General features: G+C 39.6%; 2 protein-coding genes across 5 annotated transcripts; both read left to right on the top strand.

Moving 5' to 3' along the window:
* Positions 1 to 1,050: 1,050 nt before the first annotated feature.
* Positions 1,051 to 5,603, top strand: eif3f (eukaryotic translation initiation factor 3, subunit F). The gene is made up of 8 exons (XM_017458052.2): positions 1,051 to 1,209; positions 1,427 to 1,497; positions 2,795 to 2,874; positions 2,971 to 3,108; positions 3,697 to 3,788; positions 4,611 to 4,747; positions 5,296 to 5,409; positions 5,498 to 5,603. Exons 1-8 carry the CDS (start codon positions 1,098 to 1,100, stop codon positions 5,573 to 5,575), a joined length of 822 nt encoding a protein of 273 aa, XP_017313541.1. The 5' UTR covers positions 1,051 to 1,097; the 3' UTR covers positions 5,576 to 5,603.
* A 99-nt stretch (positions 5,604 to 5,702) lies between these two features.
* On the top strand, positions 5,703 to 19,455 carry zgc:77880 (zf-DHHC domain-containing protein). Of its 4 annotated transcripts, XR_008393571.1 has the most exons (10): positions 5,703 to 6,449; positions 6,802 to 6,890; positions 7,812 to 7,885; positions 8,464 to 8,576; positions 8,713 to 8,774; positions 13,299 to 13,413; positions 13,967 to 14,039; positions 14,169 to 14,313; positions 16,814 to 17,004; positions 18,111 to 19,455. XR_008393571.1 is itself a non-coding variant. In XM_017456821.3 (9 exons), exons 1-9 carry the CDS (start codon positions 6,325 to 6,327, stop codon positions 18,200 to 18,202), a joined length of 888 nt encoding a protein of 295 aa, XP_017312310.1. In that variant the 5' UTR covers positions 5,941 to 6,324; the 3' UTR covers positions 18,203 to 19,455. The 4 variants fall into 4 exon arrangements, 3 of the variants coding, with proteins under 3 accessions (XP_017312311.1, XP_017312310.1, XP_053532294.1); XM_017456821.3 differs by lacking the exon at positions 16,814 to 17,004 and having other exon boundaries at positions 5,941 to 6,449; XM_017456822.3 differs by lacking the exons at positions 8,713 to 8,774; positions 16,814 to 17,004 and having other exon boundaries at positions 7,812 to 7,890.
* Positions 19,456 to 20,410: the final 955 nt, after the last annotated feature.

The raw sequence follows: 20,410 nt of genomic DNA, 5'->3' as shown, positions 1-20,410 counted from the left end.
CTACAGCAGCGGTTGTACAGGCGTCAGCGCCCTCTGGAACTCCCACTATCCTAACGTTATTGCGCCGTGACCTCGACTCCAAATCCTCACATTTATTCTCTAATTGAGTCACGGTCGGAGATTCTGGAGCTCCTTTTTAAAGATATCGGCGATGTCCTTCCTCAGTAAAGCCAGCAGCTCGAGCCTGAGTGCGGAGAAGTCAGGGTCACCGCTCGGCGATGTGGAATCAGGGGGAGAAGGGGACTCACTCGCGGCGCACACACTAGGCCTCAGTCGTGTCTGAATGCTACCACGGGTTTTCGTGTTCTTTCCAGACATTTTAACGTACCACAAAGTTAAAAATGCAAACAAGGAAAGAGAGTAGAATAAGTCAAAATATATTATATGACCGAAAAGCGCTAATTAATTACAATTTTAATCGAAATCAGCAGGAGCCTCCAACTTCACGTACTACTCCTTCGAATTCCGAATTCTGAATCCTGTGAGACTATTTCTTACCCACGTTACTTTACATACATTCTAAAAAAAATAATGTACATTTACATACAGTACTGTTGAAAACCAGAAATCTGGAATATTGCAACCTCAACCTAGATTTTTCATGATGTTTTACTAACAATTGAATTCAGGCTTTTTATTAACTGCTTTTATTCATGAGGTTTGTGAATGTGTATGTGCTTTTTCAAATCTGCTCATTTTTATGTATTTGGAGCACAAACTATCTCCTGTTCCCTTCCCTTGTGCATGAGTAATGCTTCATAACAGTGTAGTTGGAGATACAGAGTCGTGGGCTCTCTCTCTCTCTCTCTGTCTCTCTCTCCCAGTCTGTCTGTCTGTCTGTCTGTCTGTCTCTCTCTCTCTCTCCCTCTCTCTCTCTCTCTCTCTCTATCTGTCTGTCTGTCTCTCTCTCCCTGTCTCTCTCTGTCTCTCTCTGTCTGTCTGTCTGTCTGTCTCTCTCTCTCTCTCTCTCTGTGCCTTCGTGCTATTAGTGCTATAACGGTTAGTGGCCACTAGGGGGCAGAAGCGGAGAATCCCCCGGTGTTTGTCACGCAGTTCTTCTACGGTTCTTGCTCACAGTCTCACTTCCTCTTGTAAAGATGGCGGTCCACGGCCCTGTAGTGAAAATCCACCCGGTGGTTCTCGCTTCTATCGCTGACTCCTACGAGCGCAGGAATGAGGGAGCAAGTCGTGTGATTGGAACATTATTAGGTAAGATCTTTAAATCTGGATTTGAATTTTGTATAACCTGTAAAATGATTGTTGTAGAAGAACACTCGTTTTTGGAAGCTAATGCTACATGAGCGTGCCTGTTGAGATGGGCATGTGACTGAAGGATTGTAGAGTGGTTTCTGTAGATACAGGTCATATACAGTTATCATTTTCTGTAGATACAGGTCATATACAGTTATATTTTTTCTGTGTACAGGAACGATAGATAAACATTCTGTAGAGGTCACCAACTGTTTCTCCGTTCCGCACAATGAATCTGAAGATGAGGTAAGGACCTGATATTCTGTCTAGCGTGGCTAATGCACTACATCTCAGTGCAGAAGGATGAGCTATATATTATAGAAGTAGTGCACCAGTGCAGTGAATACGGACCGTTTGTTTTAAACGGCATTTTTCTGGTGGATCAGAAACACACACACACACACACACACACACACACACACACACACACACCCAGTGTTCTAGTTGTGCTGAGAATGATTCAGTTTGTAAATAATATCGGGTCGGTGCTCTGAGTGCTGCAGATTTTAGAGAGACCTATTGTCCACCTACAGTATAATGTAAAACGTATGTGTACCTATTAAACTGGCCAGTAATTGTAAGTACAATATTGGACTCCAGATAAATGGTTTAAAGAGTTTATTGTGAAACTGAGTGAGTGTAAAAGCTGGATGGGGCCTTTTTCACTATAACTCATTGAGGTTTATTTTTAAACAGTCAGTTTTGTCAATCTTGAAGTGAGACTGTGTGTCTGTCTGTGAGAGAGAGAGACACTGTGTGTGTGTGTGTGTCTGTGAGAGAGAGAGACGCACTGTGTGTGTGTGTGTGTGAGAGAGACGCACTGTGTGTGTGTGTGTGTGTGTGAGAGAGATGCACTGTGTGTGTGTGTGTGTGTCTGTGAGTGAGACGCACTGTGTGTGTGTCTGTGAGAGAGACGCACTGTGTGTGTGTGTCTGTGAGAGAGAGAGACGCACTGTGTGTGTGTGTCTGTGAGAGAGAGAGACGCACTGTGTGTGTGTGTCTGTGAGAGAGAGAGACGCACTGTGTGTGTGTGTCTGTGAGAGAGAGAGACGCACTGTGTGTGTGTGTCTGTGAGAGAGAGAGACGCACTGTGTGTGTGTGTCTGTGAGAGAGAGAGACGCACTGTGTGTGTGTGTCTGTGAGAGAGAGAGACGCACTGTGTGTGTGTGTCTGTGAGAGAGAGAGACGCACTGTGTGTGTGTGTCTGTGAGAGAGAGAGACGCACTGTGTGTGTGTGTCTGTGAGAGAGAGAGACGCACTGTGTGTGTGTGTCTGTGAGAGAGAGAGACGCACTGTGTGTGTGTGTCTGTGAGAGAGAGAGACGCACTGTGTGTGTGTGTCTGTGAGAGAGAGAGACGCACTGTGTGTGTGTGTCTGTGAGAGAGAGAGACGCACTGTGTGTGTGTGTCTGTGAGAGAGAGAGACGCACTGTGTGTGTGTGTGTGTGTGTGTGTGTGTGTGTGTGTCTGTGAGAGGGAGAGACACACTGTGTGTGTGTGTGTGTGTGTGTGACTGAAGTCATTGTGTCCTTACAATATTCCAGGTGGCGGTGGACATGGAGTTTGCCAAGAACATGTATGAGCTTCACAAGAAAGTTTCTCCCAGTGAAGTCATCATCGGCTGGTGAGTGTCAGCTCGGTGACGTGGGGTTTCATTGAGTTCTTTAATGTTTTTGGTGTGGTGTGTGTGTACAGCTGTATTTTGTGTTTTTCTGTGCAGGTACGCCACAGGATATGACATTACAGAACATTCTGTATTAATTCATGAGTATTACAGTCGTGAGGCTCAGAACCCCATCCACCTGACCGTGGACACGGCGCTGCAGAGCAACAAGATGAACATCCGGGCGTACGTCAGGTCAGCGCGCATCAATTCAATTCAATTGTATTTGTATAGCGCTTTTTACAATAGACATTGTCTCAAAGCAGCTTTACAGAAATATCAACATGGTGTACAGATATTAAAGGTGCGAATTTATCCCAATTGAGCAAGACACTGAGTGGCGACGGTGGCAAGGAAAAACTCCCTAAGATGTTTTAAGAGGAAGAAACCTTGAGAGGAACCCGACTCAGAAGGGTAACAACCCAGGATTTGAGCTCTATCCAGAGGCAGAGAGGATCTGGATCTCTAGTATCTCCATAAATTCATGTGGGGCTCGGCGAAAGGAGAGAGGGAGAAAAAAGATAATTATGACTGTGAAGTAGTAGAACAGAATCTAGTCAGGGTAGGCTTGAGTAAACAAATACGTTTTAAGCCTGGACTTAAACACTGAGACTGTGTCTGAGTCCTGAACACTAATAGGAAGACTGTTCCATAACTGTGGGGCTCTATAAGAGCATCACTGTTCTTATCCTCATGCTGTATTCTACCACTGTTATATACTCATGTGGGGCTTTGGCTTTCTTCTGTTCTTGTTTTTTTATGATTGTTTGGTTGATGTCTCAGTGCACAGATGGGAGTTCCAGGGAAAACTGTCGGCGTGATGTTCACACCGTTAACAGTGAAGTATATTTACTACGACACCGAGCGCATTGGAGGTTAGTCACAGGAGTTTTCCTGAATGTGTGCTACAGCAGTTTTCCTCCCAGGACAACAGTTCAGATTCTTATTTATTTATTTATTTATTATTTAAGAAATAATATGTGAAGCAATTCATAGCTTTTTGTTGTCTCATTTAAACCAAACTGATGGTGAGGTGTAAAGGAGAAGGTTATGAAGAGCACCATGTATACATTAGAAAATAGCTAAGGTAGCTAGCAGATTTGACGATGGACACGCTTGGACCTGCTTACTCTGTTTTAAAGTGACCATGTGGACACATTGCAGATTTTATTAATTGAAAGGACCAAAAAACTGGACAACACATGCACTGTTTGTGAGGTCCATCAAAAATGTTGGCAATACAACAAGCATGAAAAAGCACCTTGTATATTTCCTTCCAGAGTTCCTTCGCGCCCCCCCCCCCCCCCCCCCAAAAGGATTATTTAAAAGTTTCACTGTAAAAGATTTGAAAACTTGGGCTTTTTCTCACTGTAGCATATGCTGAAGCTGAGGTAGAGCATTTTACTTTAAATACTTTTAAAATGGGTCACACAGTGGAAACAGGCCATCATGTTTAGAATGTAGATACACTGAGAATTGTTTTAAATCACGTTGGTGCACGCTGAATTGAAGATTCAGTAGAACGTTAGTGTGAAGATTCCTGGATGTGATCTGGAACCAAAGGAACATAATCACAGCAGCAGTCTAACATGCATATGCCTTTTGATTCATGTTCTCCAGATATAACAGTACAGGTATTTTTCAGTGTACCTTTAAACAGAAATGTTCTGACCGCTCCTGTGTTCGTTTCTCTGTAGTTGATCTTCTCCAGAGGACTCGTGCGTCTCCCAGTCGCACCAACGGTCTGACCTCAGACTTGTCTCAGGTGGCTGCTTCAGCTGGACGCATACAGGAAATGCTCACCATAGTCCTGGCGTACATTGAGGATGTGCTGGTGAGTGCGTGCTGCTGATAAAGTTCAACTCCACCCTGAAACACGTTCAGTATGTTTGTATAGAAATATTTGTGATGTTTAGTGAGTCTGGTGCACATCTGTGGGTTGGTGATACTGTTGACAGTGGTATCAGTGTGAAAGTTTAATACTTGGACACTGGTGTGTTAGATCGGAGTGTACAGATGAGGAGGGGAGAGAGCTGGACAGACTAAAGGACTAAAGCTCTGCCGCATTGCTCTGTTTAGATAGACATGAAACATGGGAAAAATCCCACCGTACCTATGGGTAATGTAGGAAACATATCCAAAGTGAAAATGCGCCATGAGAGAAGTTCAGTTGGAAAAAGTCAACTCGGAACTGATTATAAAAGAAATCTGGGATGCTGTTGGAGAAGACATGCTAATGATAAAGATTCATATGTGAGGAGTTTAAAAGAAAATGTGAAATTTGCTCTTTGAGTTCAGATTTGTTTTAATTACGATACAAATGAATTGAAGTGTTTTTATATAAATACAAATCTACTCTGTTATGTTTTTATTTGGTACCAGTCTGGAAAGGTGATAGCAGATAACAGTGTTGGCCGTTATCTAATGGATCTGGTCAAAAAAGTACCCAAGATCTCAGCAGAGGACTTTGAGAGCATGCTCAACTCCAACATTAATGTAAGTGTCTCTTTATGGTCTTTATAAGAGTTCCTCTGTTTGTTTTTTTGTTGTTTATTGTGCTTACTTTATAATCTGTTTTCTGCAGGACCTCCTGATGGTGACGTACCTGGCGAATCTCACTCAAGCTCAGATTGCTCTTAATGAGAAACTTGTTGTTCTGTAACTGAAAAATAAAGACCTTTATCATTCCATCAGAGTGCTGGTGTATCAAACGTACATTTATATATTTGTCTTGAAGCAGGGTGTTTGCTTCTTTTACTTTGCTCCTCCTGTGTGAAATCTATACTCATTATTTTTTTTATTATTATTTAAGTATTTTAAACCATTTGAGTCCAGGTTTTTTCTCCTAATTTTTCAGTTTTTTAAAATTCCATCATGTGGATTCAGCGGGTAATTACTGCACATGTCTGATAATTCTGTTGTAGAAAGAATGAGCAGTTTTAATATTCTAGTACTCTGTATTCTGATGTACTGCCACCAAGGTGACTACACTGATAAGAGGGTTAATGTGTGAAGGTTATTTAGGCTCTAAACGTTACACTTTGTGGCATGTTTGATTGATTTAGATCAGATTAATAGACATATCAACACTCGTTTATTCCTGAAAAGTGTGGTAGCAAAAACTCAAACCACACAGCCAAGAGACACAGAGCCATTCAGAGGCCAGATTTCAGTTTACCATTAACATAAACCAGTGTGTGTAGTGTCTGACATTAACCAATCAAATCTAAACAATTTGATTGTTTTCTTCTATTAATTTTTATTATTACTACTTTTATGACTAACCTTAATAATGATAATAATAAATTTGAAACGCCGGTCAATGATTCGTTTAAGAAATATTACGTCACACTTAGCCGCGATCGTGATTGGACCATCCGAGCGTAATCCCGGAAGTTGATAAGATGTAAGATGGCTCTGCTACGCTGTAGGCGAGACCCGTGCGGGTTTATCTGTCTCATTCTCACTTATTTTAGTGTATTTTACGCCGACTACGTTGTTATCCAGTATGTTCTGATCCCAGCCTACTCTGGAAGGTAAGTCTCCGTCATTATGTCGTATTTAAAATAAAATAATGCGGGGTGACGCGGTGCTGCAGCAGGTAGTGTCCCACCTCCTCCTCCTCCTCCTCCTCCTCCTCACAGATCCAGGGTCCGGTTCGGTTACAGCTGGGGTTACTGTCTGTGTGGAGGTTCTGTGCATGTTCTCCCCGAGTTCTCCGGTTTCCTCCCACATCCACAGAACACGCGTGTATTGCCTCCAGATTGTGTGTGCGCGCGCGCGCCCTGTTTAAACCTTTGTTTTGTGGAGGCCCCCCCTTTTGATGGCATTATTCTAAACCGTGAATAAATTCATATTTTAAGGTGTTTTCTGTCCTTTTCTCTACAGTATATGGTGCACACTTCATGGATCTGTCTTTAATGTCATATTACTGCTACTTCTGGTTTGTCATTCAAAAGCTGTGTTCTCTGACCCAGGTGAGATTCATCTCCACACCTGTACCTGTATCATTACACATAACCTGTACCTCATTTCTTTGTCTAATTTCATGGGTATAGGTTTAACCAAACCAAGGGTTGGGTGTGTTTAATGTTTATATATAATGCTTCTCTGAGCTGTTCTTCTTAAAGTGTGGTCCAGAGAATGCACTGGTAGATCACGATCAACCGCTATCTAGATTATGTTGTTTTATATTGTTGTCATAGTTATAAAACTAATTTATGGTTCAAAATTGGTGGGTTAGGGTTAGACTGAGGTGGATGATGCTAATAATCACAATGAGAACTCGTTTCCCGTTGTCAATGCATCATTCTTTGATTGTGTTTAACATAAAATATTATACGGTTACATCTTATTCATCACGTATTAAATTCAAATGAAATCAGTAAATAGTAGGAGCTTTTAGGGGATCTGTTTGTTTCTCAGTGGATTTGGAATGAAATCATTAAATGTGGATCAGTGGTGGTCAGTGGTTACAGGCTCAGGGTTACTCATCAGAAGGTCAGGGGTTCAAGCCCAAGCACTGTCAAGCTTTCACTGTTGGACCCCTGAGCGAGGCTCTTAACCCTCAACTGCTCAGTTGTATAAATGAGATAAATGTAAGTCGCTCCGGATAATGGTGTCTGCTAAATGCTTAAAATGTAATGTAAATGTGATTTTCTCCTATTTCACTTTTGAGAGAATTTAAAATTCTGCTTAACTTTACGTAACATTAGTTCTGGTTGAGAAATGTACTGAATGGAAAACGTCCAGGAAATTCTGTAGTTTTTACAATTCTATACAGTAGAAAGGTCACAGTTTGACCCTGAGAAGGATTTCCCTGGCCACCACACACATGTTCTGAATATATTTGATGTGCTGCACACATTTGAGAGATGGTTATTTAAAAAATTTTTCAGGTATGGTTCCTCTTCCTGAGACAGCCATTGATTTCTCAGACTTGAGGTCTCAGTCCAGTCGTGTGAATGACCGGGTGAGGTAACACTTTACTGTGCAATGTGTCAAACATACAGTACCTGCTGCTTAAACAATATCAAGGCAGTGATACTCAGTGTCCTATACCTATAACTCTGCTTTTGTTAGTCATTTGTGGGATTTGAATAGTATTAAAGTTAAGCTCCTTTTTCCTGTCAGAAGTTAGTGGTTTGTATTGCTCTGACGTCCTTATGGCGGTTAGTTACTGATTCATGAGATGACGAGCGATGGCTTTAATTAATAAAGGTGAAAATTTGCTTAATAAAGACGATATTATGGAAGTTGAAGCTTTGCAAGTGTACATATGTGCGAGCTGGATTAAAGCGGGTAAGTGAATGTGAGTAACGTAAGAAACGATTAACCAAATTGAAAATGGACTAACATGTCCATGAAAGAAGTTCCAACTAAAAATGTCAGTTCAGGAATTTATTATAAAATAAATCTTGTACATTATTGAATGTCCCACATTAATGATTAATATTGCTGTGTGTGTTGTGAATCTAAATTTTTGTTTAGGCAAATTTAAAATGTATAGTGTTATGAAAACTGTTTTTTTGTTTTTGATTTGTTGTGAAGGGTTGTGAAGGCTGGACTGTGTGTAGTCGTTGTGAAACATATCGTCCTCCTCGTGCACATCACTGTAGAGTGTGTCAGCGCTGCATCAGACGCATGGATCACCACTGCCCGTGGTCAGTCTCACTCTCCTTCATCTATCTCTGTCTATTCTCAAATTCTTCAGACTGTTTTCAATCACACTATCTTTTCCTTTATTCACTTTATTTATTGGTTTGTTTTTGTGTGAATGTTTGCTCTAATGATCTTTAGGATCAATAATTGTGTTGGAGAGCTCAACCAGAAGTACTTCGTCCAATTTCTCTTTTATACTGGTGAGTGTGAAGGGCTTGTTTAGTTACTTTAGTTATGCTTTAATTTATAATAATTTACTATGAAGATGGAGTACTGTAACACTGCCGACTATATCATGAGCAGGTCTGACAGTAGAATAGAAAGTAGAATGTTCAGATTAATTACTGTGTGTGTATGTATGTGTGTGTGTGTGTATATATATATATATATATATATATATATATATATATATATATATATATATATATATATATATATATATATATATATATATATATATATAAATAAATATAAATATAAATAATGATATGATTTGATTTGACATGGCACCATTCATGGCACTTCCATTGTGTTTTGAAGCCTCTTTTTGTTCCAACTGAAAGTTACCATGTTGTGAAAATTGAAGCCAGAGCCTGTGCTGTAGAGTCCATGGAGCCAGAGCCTGTGCTGTAGAGACCATGGAGCCAGAGCCTGTGCCGTAGATGTGGGCGCAGTGCTAGCTCAGTGGTTAATACTGATCGGGAGGTTGTGAGTTAAAAAAGCAGCGCCAAGCTGCCCTCAACTGTTCAGTTGTATAAATGAGATAAATGCAAGTCGCTCTGGATAAGGGCGTCTCCCAAAAGTCAAGAATGTAATGGTGGTTTTCCACTGTGGATAGTAGCTGGTACTTTTTTTAGTACCACCTCAGTCGAGGTTCCGAGCGAGCCGAGCCGATACTAAATGTGAGCCACGCACTGAGGGAGTAGGGAATTCTCCTTAACGAGCGGTTCTGTATTGTTCCTGAATAAATGTCATTTAATACATACTTTGCGTACGGTAATATTCTATTAATTGAAAATAATGTATCGTTTATTTCATTACAGATAAAACTACAATGAAGGTTAGATTTTAAATCACTTGTTACTGATTTCCAAACAAGCATTTATTGAGTCATATTGAGCACTACGTGGGTTTTAGAACGCTGTTATTTCACATCCTTGATAGGGTCCGTGTTCAGTGAAAAGGAAAGGCATTTGGAATACGGCCTGAGCATGTATCTGTACAGAGCTTCGATGATACTACATTATTCCTGCATGAAGGCGAGTGGAAGATGGCGCCCGCGTTGAGGCAAAACTAAAGCGCAGTGGAAAAGCAAGCATAGTAAAGTAAAGCGAGTTGAGTTGAGCCGTACTGTGCAGTGGAAAAGTGGCTTCAATGTAGGTGTGGCTAGTCGGACGGTGGGTCTCCCTCTAGCCAGCCCAGACTGGGGGTGGGAACACTACTTGTTCATGTCAAGAGCACACAAGCTGTGAGACACCTGAAGTGCAACTTCATGTAGCGCAACAGATAATTTGTCTCAGGGAGATAATTTATTGTCTCAGGGAGTTTTTCCTCACCACCGTCGCCTCTGGCTTGCTCATTAGGGACAAATTTATTATTTAAAATCTATATTCTGAAAATATATATATATATATATATATATATATATATATATATTTCTGTAAAGCTGCTTTGTGGCAATGTCCATTGTTAAAAGTGCTATACAAATAAAGCTGGATTGAATTCAAATACCAATAGTACATTGGTCTAGCCCTTGTACAGCATTATTAATTAATAGGTAAAATACAAAATTGTATTTGAATAATTTTTGCAAGTGTTATTTATAGGACTGCATGATTATGGCCAAAATGATAATCCCGATTATTTTGATCAATATTGATATCTGGATTATTTATGACAATTATTGATTTTAGGGACAACATTTTTATTGTACTATCACATTTAAATAAACGGACCGCTGCTTTCACCACCATGTTGTGCTACATTCCTGATAATGTACAAATCTTTATTGTATTAGACTGATCTTTAAAGTGCATCATCTCGTAGAAGCACAATATAAATACAATTGCACCCAAAATATAGGGTAAATAAAAATACCATCAACCAAATGAAAATATGCATCAGATATAACAGTTTTTAACAAATGAAAACAATTCAGGCATCTGCAGAAAAGGCAATAACAGTGTTTATAGGAGGAGAGACGCAAGACAGTTTCTTTTAGGAGATTCCAAAAATTAGGAGCACAGTTGAAGTTTATTATTTTATTTATTTATTTATTTTTTCAGAGATGGTAGCGTTAATGTGCCACAATATAACTCAGAAGTAGGCATGAGAAAACTTGAGCTTGTCAATTATGGCAGAATTTAGGAACATAGTGTGAGATCAATAAAAGATGGCGGTTGTGAGATTGGGAAGTTGAGAGAAGATGATGTTCAGTGTTACTCGTCATCGTAATGGCTTCTCTGTAGTATTTGCACACTTGTTTGGTTGACTGAGAAGATGAAAAGCAGTGTGAAAGTAACTGTTGCGCGGTGTAGATGCATTTTGGACTTCCTGTAGTTTTTATTCTGATTGTATTATACAACTCCGAACAGGTCACTTGCACCGGTGCAAATAAATATTTAGTCACAGTCGCACAAAGTACTTCAGTCGCAAATGCGAGTGAAATGGTCGCCCTGTAGAGTCCTGAGTTTATTTGCAAAGTTTTTTCCCGTTCGGCGTCATGAGGTTTAATGTCCCCAACAACCTCTGTAGTGCCACTTAGCATCGTGCTAGTGTCATGATTTCCCCTCGCGCAAGTGCTGGAGCTCGCAGTGAAGCTGGCAGCTCGAGCGCTAAAATGCTAACCCCATTTCCGGGTTTTGGCACTACAGAATGATGTCATTCCTGCTCTGCTCTATGTGATTGGCTGTAAGTGTAGGAAGTGCTTGATTTGAGTGGAGAAAACAGCGGAGTTTTCTATGAGTGGAGGACGAACTTTAACCGTCAATATTGCAGTCAATCATGTTCATGTAATTGTGGGCCTTCAAAATCGATATTCGATTAATTGTGCAGCCCTAGTTATTTATAAATTTTTTGTCAGGAAAAGAGTTTAGAGCTTTGAGTCATGACTGACTGAGCTACCATTCTAATCAAAGTAAAGTGTACCCATTGTTGACTTTATTAGGAACACCTGCACATTTATGCAGGTATCTAATCAGCTAATCATGTGGCAGTGGCACAATCCATAACATCATGCAAATAAAGCTCAGGAGCTGCAGTTAATGTTCACATCAAACATCAGAATGAAGAAGTGTGATCTGACTTTAACCGTGGTGTGAGTGTTGGTACCAGACATGCTGGTTTGAGAATTTCAGAAACTGCTGATCTCCTGGGATTTTCACACACTACAGTCTCTAGAGTTTACAAAAAATGGTGCGAAAAACATTGAGTGAGTGACAGTTCTGTGGGTGGAGGCACCTTGTTGATAAGAGAGGTCAGAGGAAAATGTCCAGATTTTTTGTGCTGCCCGGAAGGATGGAGAAACTCAAATAATCACTCTGTACAACCATGGTGAGCAGAGAAGTATCTCAGCATGCACAAAACATTGAACCTAGGGGTATATGGGCTACAACAGCAGAAGACTACTTTGTCTTCCACTCCTGTCAGTCAAGAACAGGAATATGAGACGATCATGGGGACAGACTCACTCAAACTGCACAGTTGAAAACTGGAATAATATCACCTGGTCTGGGCACCTACATCTTTCACAGTTAATGTCACACAGATCACATTTACCCCCATTCTGACGTTTGATGTGTACATTAACTGAGGCTCTGGACCTGAATCTGCATGATTATATACATTGTGCTGCTGCCACATGATTGGCTGATTGGAAAACTGCATGACTGTGTAGCTGTACAGGTGTTCCTATTAATGTGACCAGTGAGTATAAGTAGTCAATGTAAGGTACCAACTGAAAATATAAATACATGATGAGATGAGTCTTTATTGGTAACGTGTACATTACAGCACAGTGAAATTCTTTTTTTTTTTTTTTTTTTTTTCTTCACATACCCCAGCATGTTAGGAAGTTGGGGTCAGAGTGCAGGGTCAGCCATGATGCAGCGTCCCCTGGAGCAGAGAGGGTTGAGGGCCTTGCTCATGTGGCCAACAGTGGCAGCTTGAAAGTGCTGGCGCTTTAACCCCCGACCTTCTGATCAGTAACCCAGAGCTGGAGCCTTAACCATCAAGCCACCACCGCCAACATTGCGCTCACAATCAAGTGGTTATACTGATTATTTATTCAGTATATTTATTCAGTATAACCGCACACTTGCCAATGTTATATTGCTAAATTAATCCAAATGTTCTTAACTACAAAACGGGCGATGTTGGCATTCGAGCCAGTGGTCAGTGCTACTCAGCTGTAGCTTGTGTGTTCAAGTCTTGCTTCTGCCGGACCCCAGACTTCTCATCCTTTACCTGCTGAGATCTAGGACTGGTTTCTGTGTCAGTTGTGGATAAAGGAAACACCAAAACAAATGGTGTTTTAGCGTGTGATTTTGTGCTATGAGAATTAAAAAAAATAAACACATAACTGTCTTGTATGAAAGTTTATTGTATAGTGCACTTTTTTAATAATTTTTTTTTTTTTTTTTTTTTTAAATAATGAGAGTTGTGTGGTCAGGATTTAACAAGCATTTAAAATTTTTTTTTTTTTTTTATCTTTAATGTCTCCAAAGGCATGGCCAGCCTGTACTCCATGGCTCTGGTGGTGTCAGCATGGGTGTGGCGTATACGAAGTGAAAGAGATGGAGAAAACGGAGGAGAGGATGTTCCCAGTAAGCATCTAATAGTGTAAGTAAGAAAAATAAATCTATCACTCCAGTATTTTTTAGTACAAACTTTGTATAGATTTTGCCTTTTATGACTTCTACATTATCGAGTCAGTAGGAAAACATTTCAGATTCCCCAAACTTTAGTTTTCTAGCACAAAACTAAATCTTACAGAAGAATGTTTGTATGTCAGTGAAGAAAGCATCTTGTGTAAGAGACACTTTTCAGATTAAAAACACAATAACTGCTGCCTGGTTTCACTGCACACATAAGAAGTGAGTGTGACAGTCAAAGTCTCCAGATGAACTGTGGCTGGTTCTACAAGATGCTCAACTCTGTTTCTGTGTGTGTGTGTGTGTGTGTGTGTGTGAGAGAGAGAGAGAGAGAGAGAGAGAGAGAGAGAGAGAGAGAGAGAGAGAGAGGGAACAAAAAACGAATGCACCCTTTAGAATAATAATTAGCTAAAGTTTATACGTTCTAGGTGATGTAAACCTGTAAGATTATGAATTATTCTATATATTTTTCTTGCTTTGACGATGTTCAACATCTGGTCACTGTTCCCTCTGTATGACAGGGCACATTACATCATCTTGTTAGTGGAGTCCATTCTTTTTGGCGTGTTTGTCCTGGTGATATTTTATGACCAGGTGTGTACCTTACTTCAGTATTTCATTATGGGGCCAATAGAAAGCACGCACACACACACAAACACGTGTATATATTATTCATATTATGTGATGATGTCCCATTTTGCCATGAGCCTGTTTGTTCTCCAGCTGGTGTCCATTATAACAGATGAGACCCCTATTGAGCAGATGAGAAACAGACTGATGAAGGACAGACCCAACAGCGGGCAGTCAGTGCACACCACACACACCCGAAAACCGAAATTGGCTTTGCTGAGGGAGGTGTTTGGAAGAGGTAAGAGTGCGTATCTTTCCGTAAGTGAACACACACGTATGGATGAATTGATTCCCTTCTTTGCAAACTTTTATTTACAGTATTGTGTCCTTTACTGCTCATACTCATGTGCAGTTCTCTGTTTATGCTCAGATCTGCTTCAAAAGCTTGCACTTTCCTGCTAATATTGCTGCCAAATATATATCAACATCATAGTGCTAGTCATTTTGTATATCAGTAACTGACGGAGCATTTATAGAGTTTTGTTTTTTAGGAGCTTACACCAACAACTCACTACTATCAATTAAACAGTAGATAAATTAGACATTTATTTCAAAACTCTCTTACAGCATTTTCTGTCAATGTGAAGAGGGGAAAGACGAAAGACTGGGGGCCCTCAATGAGTATATACAGTGAGGGAAAAAAGTATTTGATCCCCTCTCAATCAGAAAGATTTCTGGCTCCCAGTTGTCTTTTATACAGGTGACGAGCTGAGATTAGGAGCACACTCTTAAAGGGAGTGCTCCTAATATCAGTTTGTTACCTGTATAAAAGACACCTGTCCACAGAAGCAATCAATCAATCAGATTCCAAACTCTCCACCATGGCCAAGACCAAAGAGTTCTCCAAGGATGTCAGGGACAAGACTGTAGACCTACACAAGTCTGGAATGGGCTACAAGACCATTGCCAAGCAGCTTGGTGAGAAGGGGACAACAGTTGGTGCGATTATTCGCAAATGGAAGAAGCACAAAAGAACTGTCAATCTCCCTCGGCCTGGGGCTCCATGCAAGATCTCACCTCGTGGAGTTGCATTGATCATGAGAACAGTGAGGAATCAGCCCAGAACTACACGGGAGGATCTTATCAATGATCTCAAGGCAGCTGGGACCATAGTCACCAAGAAAACAATTGGTAACACACTACGCCGTGAAGGACTGAAATCCTGCAGCGCGCGCAAGGTCCGCTGCTCAAGAAAGCACATATATATGCCCGTCTGAAATTTGCCAATGAACATCTGAATGATTCAGAGGACAACTGGGTGAAAGTGTTGAGGTCAGATGAGACCAAAATGGAGCTCTTTGGCATCAACTCAACTCGCCGTGTTTGGAGGAGGAGGAATGTTGCCTATGACCCCTGGAACACCATCCCCACTGTCAAACATGGAGGTGGAAACATTATGCTTTGGGGTTTTTTTTCTGCTAAGGGGACAGGACAACTTCACCGCATCAAAGGGACGATGGACGGGGCCATGTACCGTCAAATCTTGGGTGAAAACCTCCTTCCCTCAGACAGGGCATTGAAAATGGGTCGTGGATGGATATTCCAGCATGACAATGACCCAAAACACACGGCCAAGGCAACAAAGGAGTGGCTCAAGAAGAAGCACATTAAGGTCCTGGAGTGACCTAGGCAGTCTCCAGACCTAAATCCCATAGAAAATCTGTGGAGAGAGCTGAAGGTTCGAGTTGCCAAACGTCAGCCTCGAAACCTTAATGATTTGGAGAAGATCTGCAAAGAGGAGTGGGACAAAATCCCTCCTGAGATGTGTGCAAACCTGGTGGCCAACTACAAGAAACGTCTGACCTCTGTGATTGCCAACAAGGGTTTTTAAACCAAGTACTAAGTCATGTTTTGCAGAGGGGTCAAATGCATATTTCCCTCATTAAAATGCAAATCAATTTATAACATTTTTGACGTGCGTTTTTCTCAATTTTTTTGTTGTTATTCTGTCTCTCACTGTTCAAATAAATCTACCATTAAAGTTATAGACTGACCATTTCTTTGTCAGTGGGCAAACGTACAAAATCAGCAGGGGATCAAATACTTTTTTCCCTCACTGTAGGTGCATCTCAAAAAATTAGAATATCATGGAAAAGTTCATTTTTTCCCCAAAATTTAATTCAAAAAGTGGAACTTTCATATATTCTAGATTCATTACACATGAAGTGAAATATTTCAAGCCTTTTTTTGTTTTAATCTTAATGATTATGGCTTACAGCTCATGGAAATCAAAAATCCAGTATCTCAAAATATTAGAATAAAGAATTTATAATACAGAAATGTCGACCTGAGAAGACTCTAATCAGATAATTAACTCAAAACACCTGTGAAGGTTTCCTGAGTCTTTAATCTCTCAGTCTGGTTCAGTACACACACACAATCACGGGGAAGATGAAAGTAAACGTTGCATTTCATTTGGAAATCAAGGTTCCAGAGTCTGGAGGAAGAGTGGAGAGGAACAGAATCCAAGCTGCTTGAAGTCCAGTGTGAAGTTTCCACAGGCAGTGATGATTTGGGGTGCCATGTCATCTGCTGGCGTTGGTTCATTGTATTTTCTCAAGTCGAGAGTTGATGCAGCGTCTACCAGGAGTTTTTAGAACACTTTATGCTTCTATCTGCTGACGAGCTTTATGGAGATGCTGATTTCCTTTTCCAGCAGGACTCTGCACCTGCCCGCAGTGCCAAAACTTCTAGTAACTGGTTTACTGACCATGGTATTACTGTGCTTGATTGTCCAGATGACTCGCCTGACCCGAACCCCAAAGAGAATCTACGAGAGACACCAGACCCAACAATACAGACGAGCTGAAGACCGCTATCAAAGCAACCTGGACTTCCAGAGCACCTCAGCAGTTCCACAGGCTGATCGCCTTCATGCCACGCCGCACTGATGCAGTCATTCATGCAAAAGGATTAAAGCCCCGACCAGGTCCACATTTGTGTTATGAATTCTTTATTCTAGATAAGATATTGAGGTACTGGATTTTTATTTTCTATGAGTAAACCGAAATCTTCAAGATTAAAAATAAGAAAGGCTTGAAACATTTCACTAAGTGTATTGAATCTAGAATATATGAAATTTTTCAATTAATTTATGGAAAAAAATGAACTTTTCCACAATATAATTTTTTTTAGCTGTGCCTGTAGATTTGAGGTGAATTAGGTAATTACGCTATCATTGTATTACTATTGTTCAAATGTCCTTGAGGTCTGGAAAGGTGCTATATAAATGAAACATAATAATAATATTTATTATTATTATTATTATTATTATTATTATTATTATTATTCATGATACATAGAACTTAGCCGAATCTGAAATAAATTGGGAAATGTTACTGGTGTGGGGGTCTGAATGTACAGTCAATTAAGTCCTGAATGTTTCTTACTGAGGATAAATAAGTGTCTGAAAAGCATTCTTGCATCAATGGGGGAAAAATTAAGAGGAAGAAGCCAGAGAATGTAATTTTCTCTGTGTCAGATTAAAAAGCAAATAAAATGGACTAAAGAACACTCAACATGCAGTCACTGCTGGCGCTCGAGTCCTAGCACGTTAAAGAGCTGGACTTTGACAGTGTGTTGTATTGGTTTGTGAGGAGAACAGCAAGAAAGTTGCTTAAGGTCAGATTGCTTACTGGGTTTCAGAGATTACTCAAACACTCCATGGATTTGAAAGGAAATGCATACATTTTGATGTTCATGTGGTGGGTTGCAGGACGGTCAGGACTCCATGCATTGGTTCATGTACAGCAATGAGGGAAACAGAGCCCTGCTTAGATTCATGCATAGATTTCACTAATCTGTCCCTGTTAAACACATCACACACATTTCAGTAGAAACATATTTAATGTGTTTTAGGAGATGCTGATCCTGTGAATCATATCTAATAGTGTTGACGCAGAGACCACTGCACAGCAGTTTAAAATAATCCTCTTTCATTGTTGCTCTCAAGACATATTTGTTAAATGATTCCTGTTTAAAGGCACATTTGTTAAATATTTCACGTTTATATGCACCTTTGGTGTGTGTTTGCAGGCTCTGTGCTGTGTTGGCTGTTACCATTCCAGTCCTCTCCCCCGGCCACTGGAGGAATCAGTTACTCACCTGTTCCTGATTACGACGTGTAACGATGTCCGACGTCAGCATTACTTTAGTTTGGATGAAGGAAGGATGAGTGTGTTTATAAGTGTAGCACTGTGTGTTATGTAGTAACTCTTAAAATCTGTGTACACACTCAGTGGTATCAAGTGGCAAGAGCTATTAAGTGAGAAATGTCTCTTTCTTTCTTCCTTCCTCTCTCTCTCTCATAGCTATATGAGGTGTCGTTATTGGTCATCATGGCCTCATAATAGTTTATTGTTGCAAATATAACAAACATAGGAATAGGGATGCTCTATTGCATAATAACATACCAAATTATTCATTTATTATAAATAATTATGTAACTAATCTTGGCAGGCTGTAATTATATTAGCTAATATAAAATCTGTTCCACGGTCGTATCTGGTACGTATAAGAGCAGGTTGGTTTAATGCATGAAAAATCCATCAATTTCTTCAAATTTACTTTTGCAAATAAATGCTAAACACTTTAACATCAAATGTTATAATATACTTGAATATAGATTCTGAGAAGGTTCCAGAAGTTCCTGAACATGCTGTATTGGTGTTGAAATACAGTAGAAATTGAAGCAGCAGTATATCTAACACCAACACTGTGTTAATGAAATCAGAGCCCGTCCTAAAGTGCGATAAAGTCTTCATTGTTTGGGGCTTTTAATTAAACAATGTTAACAAACCCACTAAACATTGTCTTGCACTTAAAGTGATCGTTTCTTTCTCACTTGAACATTTGTTTTTTATTTATTTATTTTTATTGAGTGATCGGTCAGTCACTTGGTTTAGGGTCTATAGGTGTTGTAGATTTTAAATGTGTATATAAATGTATTTTGTAGAATTCAATGTGGGGAAATGTTGGAGCATTTTCAGGGTACTGGTTTCAGTTATTCAAGTGCTTTTTTTTGTAGTATCATTTGTTATACATTTGTTTTGACAGATTGAAGGACGTGTGCGTATATGTGGTGAATGTAATATGTTTACACTGATATTTATTGTACTTTAACTGTCTAAATGCTGCTGAATTAAACAAAAGGACATCTTTTCATATTATGGCATTTTGGCTCTGCATAATCAAATCAGCAGTATGTATTTTTTTGATTATTCAAAAATGTGACTAAATTTCAAGTCAATTCTATGATTTCTTTAAAAAAAATGTTTTTATACAATTGCTAAAAAGATTTATGCACTGCCAAGTTCACTTTTTCAAAACTACACATTTTCAAAACATTAAAAACTACTGGCATTACAGTAGGTGAATTATTTTACGTATTGATGTAGTCATTTTTTGTGTAATTGTTTAAATTTGAACTACAAACAGAATGGCACATTACAATTGTACAACATATACATCTAAAATTTATATTAGGAAATTAATATTCTACTATTAATTGGTTACACATCAAGAATAACTCTTACTGAGAAAAGTAAACAGGCCTTAGTTGGGGATGTTGAGGAAATTCCCCACATAGCCCCTGGATCTAAGTGCCTTAAATAATATCTGTATGGCTTCCTCTGCAAATTGTGTGAAACCTGATCAGTTGAGATTTTAATATGCCCCTGAAGGTATGTTTAGGATTAAACTGCTTTTATACAAGATTGCTTGTCTATCTATCTTTTAAAAAAACGTTTGTAGCCAGGCCCTTTCTATGAAATTCTTTTTAAAAAAGAAAAAATAAATTTTTTGTGTCTAAAAATTCTGTTTTCTCCCTTTGTAGATTGAGTAATTTTAATATATTCATGGTGGGAATTCAGGACCTCCAGAAAATGACCAAACTCCTCGGAATGACTCCAAACCCCAAATGTGTCATACAAGAATCTAAAATATTTCCTTGATAGATGATTACACTTAAGAAATGCAGATTCCTCCCAGCTGCTCATATAGAGATTAGCATCGGCCGGAGCAGACTTTTCCCCCCATGACAGTTCCATGAATTTGGAGGTAATATTTTCCATTAAATTCAAAATCATTACTTGTTCGACTTAGTTCCAGCAGTTGTAAGATTTCTTTATCTGGTCTTTTATTGTCTGGATATTTAGAGAATGTATCCCTTACTTCCTGCAACCCCAACTGTGATTAATATCAATAGTAAAAAAGTTTCAGGTACAGACAAGTTTTTTTTATTTTATTAACAAAACCGTAGGTGTCCTGGATATAGCTGTTATGTTTCTGAGACAGTGGATTAATGTAATGATCTATAAATTCAGCCAGACGGTATG

The sequence above is a fragment of the Ictalurus punctatus genome, chromosome 26 (assembly GCF_001660625.3).
Source record: "Ictalurus punctatus breed USDA103 chromosome 26, Coco_2.0, whole genome shotgun sequence".
NCBI lineage: Eukaryota > Metazoa > Chordata > Actinopteri > Siluriformes > Ictaluridae > Ictalurus > Ictalurus punctatus.
This window is presented reverse-complemented; position numbering and strand designations above follow the sequence as displayed.